The sequence below is a fragment of the Arachis ipaensis genome, chromosome B07, assembly GCF_000816755.2.
Source record: "Arachis ipaensis cultivar K30076 chromosome B07, Araip1.1, whole genome shotgun sequence".
Lineage (NCBI taxonomy): Eukaryota > Viridiplantae > Streptophyta > Magnoliopsida > Fabales > Fabaceae > Arachis > Arachis ipaensis.
In genome coordinates, this window is record NC_029791.2 from 103,199,006 (window position 1) to 103,202,444 (window position 3,439).

Here is a 3,439-nt window from a genome sequence, read left to right on the forward strand (position 1 = left end):
TCTGAAATAAAATCGGGGGATCCTCGTGATTGATAGCAGATATCAAATTCTAAAAGTTATATTGACTATTTTGTGAGTCGTCCTGCTAGGTCCAATTTTGCCAATACTTGACATAGTGGCTAACCAGTCCGAACTATTATTTGGTGCATTTGAAAATAGTGTCACAAATGCTGAGTTGTAATGATTAAGTCGAATGCCAGTTTTTTTATCGTTGGGTATCTTGTCTTGGCATTATGTAGGACTTTACTCATAAAATATACTGGGTGTTGTTCCTTTCCTGTTTCTGTTATAAGTATAGAACTGATTGTGTTAGTTGAAATTGAAAGGTATAGATATAGGGGTTTACCTTGCTGAGGTTTCTGAGGTATGGGTGGTGAATTGAGAAGAATTTTAAATTCAGTAAAAGCTCTTTCACACTCATCCATCCAGACAAACTTTTCGACTTTCCTTAGTATGTTGAAGAAGTGGTATGATTTTGCGACTGCTGCGGGCAGGAAACGTGACAAGGCTGTTAGGCAGCCTGTGAGTTGTTGTACCTCCTTGATTGACAGAGGTCACTGCATCTGTATTACAGCCTGAAATTTATCAGGGTTGGCTTCTATCCCCCTATGTGTTAGCAAGAATCTGAGGAATTCGCCTCCATGTACTCTAAATGCGCATTTTTCCGGATTTAATCTGATATTATATTTTCTAAGTTGTTAGAATACTTCGTTAAGGTCAGCTTTATGTTGTTCTTCGGAGGTTGATTTGACTACCATGTCATCAACATATATTCCGATGTTTCGGCCAATCTGGTTCTTGAAGACCTTGTACATCAATCGCTAGTAAGTAGTCCCTACATTCTTCAAACCAAAAGACATGACTTTATAACAGAAGTTACCATGATTAGTTATGAATGCTATTTTGTGTTCATCATCGGGGTGCATTAGTATCTGATTGTAGCCGGAATAAGCATCCATAAAATTGAGCACTTGGAATCCCGAGGTATTATTTACTAGTCTGTAGATGTTTGGGAGTGGATTGGAATCTTTCGGGCATGCTTTGTTTAAGTCCGTAAAATCTACACACATTTGTCATTTTTCGAGCTCTTCTTAACCATCACCACATTGCCTAGCCATGATGAGAATATGAATTCTCAGATGAATCCTACATCAAGTAATTTTTGTGTTTATGCTATTGCTGTGTTTCTTCTTTCTGTGCCCAAGTTTCGCTTTTTCTGTCATATAGGTCAGACATTGGGATTGATTGTTAGCTTGTTGCATATAAAGTTCGGATTGATTCCTGGCGTGTCAGCAGGTGTCCATACAAAAAGATCAAAATTGGATCTCAATAGTTCGACGAGGTGTTGTTTAGTTCTTGTAGAGAAAATAGAACCGATGTTAGTAAATTGGTCAGCTTCCCTTAATTGTACTTTTTTTAGGTCGCCTATTGGGGTGGGTTAACTGGTATTGTTCTGAGGGTCCAGCTTGGCCAGAGTTGGAATGCTCTCTGTATTGTAGACAGAGTGGACTCTTGGGATGATTTATTTTAGAATGGTCTTTAAGCCTGCATTGTAGCATTGCCCAGCTTCGTTGTGGTCAGTGTGAATTGTTGCCACTATATTGTCTTGCACAGAAAATTTTACACAAAGGTGAACTATGGAAACAATAGCTCCAAAAGAGTTAAGAGACGGGTGTCCTAAAATAATATTATAAGGACTAGTGCAATCAACCACTAAAAATTGGATATCTAGGGTTTTTGAGTTCAGGAACTCCCCTAGTGCTGTTCTCAACCATACGTAACCTGATACGGGGTACCCTTTCTCCGGAGAATTCTACCAATTCTCCGGTTGAGGGTTGCAGGGATTTATCGCTGAGTTGCATCTTTTTAAAAGTGGAATAGAACCATACGTCGGCACTATTCCCGGGGTTAAGTAGGACCTATTTGATTGTTAGCTCTCCCATGTGTACCGAAATCACCACTGGATCATCCAAGTTCCGGCACTGCAACTTGAAGTTGGACGCATCGAAGGCGATTTGTTCCATTGGAGGTGAATTGTGTATCTTTTGACAAGATCCATTCATCATCACCATGGCTCAGTAGCTTCTTTTTCTGGTCGCATTGGTTGCTCCTACTCTTGCAAAATCTCATAAAATGTAATTTATTTCTCCTTTCGAAGAAGGAGTTGCGACCGCTCCATGCCAAGTTCCTTTGTCTTTATGATCTGAACCATGGCTCAATTTGTCAATGTCCTTGGCTTCTTCCTTTTGATTTCTGAAAGTGACATATTTGTCCAGTAAACCGTGTCTGGCTAACCTCTCCAATAGGTCTTTGGCTACTATGCATTCATCGGTGGTATGGCCATACTTTTGGTGGAATACACAGTATTTATTTCTGTCTACATACTTCTGATCTTGATATGTTCCTGCTTTGCTGGGCGGCTTTATAAGTTTGTTGTGTAGGATTTCTTTAATTATATTCTCTCTCTTGGTGTTGAACTTAGTATACGAATCGAATTTTGGTGTCAATTTGAAAGGTTTCTTTAGGTCCTTGTTTTGAGATCTGTGCGGCCTTTCTTCCTCTTTTTGAGATGGTGGTCTTTCCATTCTTCGGGCTTTCCTTAGTTCTTCGACTTCGATTTGTCCAATTGCTTTATCCCTGAATTCTTCCAATGTCTTCGGCTTTGCCACTGCTATTGCTTCCTGGAATTTTCTAGGTCGGAGGCCAATTTTTAATGCATGCAGGTGTACTTCTGGATTGAGGTCTGGAATTTCTATCGCTGCCGTTGTGAAACATATCATGTAGTCTTTTAGGCTCTTATGTTGCCCCTGCTTGATTGTACTGAGGTAGTCTGAATCTCGTACGTAAATCTTGGACGCTACAAAGTAGTTTATGAATAACTTGGCGAATTCATTAAAGCTCGAGATTGAACTTGCAGGTAAATTAGAAAACAACAGTAAAGCAGCTTCATCTAAAAAAGTAGGAAAAGATTGGCACAAGATAGGATTGGAATCACTGTTAAGAAACATCATGGATTCAAATTTAGTAACGTGAACCTTAGGATCTCCGATTCCCTTGTACGGTGTCAATGTCATTGGGAGCGTGAAGTTTTTAGGCATTTCAAAGTTTATTATTTCTTCAGAGAAGGGGCGATCCTCCGCCTTTCTGTTTTGGGAGGTGCTCAGCCTGTCTTCGTGTTTGACTCAGATTGGTGTTCTTGGTGAAGGTCGTCATTAACCTTCTTGTGATAGTCCTTTTTGTTGCCATTGTTCTGTTTTGCCACTAATAGCTCTGCCGTTCGTTGGACTTCTGCTTGTAAAGCGGCGTTCGCTATTGATGAGCGGATAATTTATACCCTTTTTGGCATTATTTTTACATAGTTTTTAGTATGTTTTAGTTACTTTTTATTATATTTTTATTAGTTTTTATTCAAAAATTATATTTCTGGACTTTACTACGA

The 3,439-nt window shown here is 39.3% G+C and overlaps 1 protein-coding gene across 1 annotated transcript; it reads right to left on the bottom strand.

The window, feature by feature from the left end:
• Positions 2,127-3,098, bottom strand: LOC107607538. Its single transcript, XM_016309483.1, has one exon. The coding sequence runs from the start codon at positions 3,096-3,098 to the stop codon at positions 2,127-2,129; it is 972 nt and encodes a 323-aa protein (XP_016164969.1).

What these genes read in the sequence shown, in the direction of transcription:
- LOC107607538 (XM_016309483.1), bottom strand. Translation starts at nt 3,098, where the DNA reads ATGCCTAAAAACTTCACGCTCCCAATGACATTGACACCGTACAAGGGA.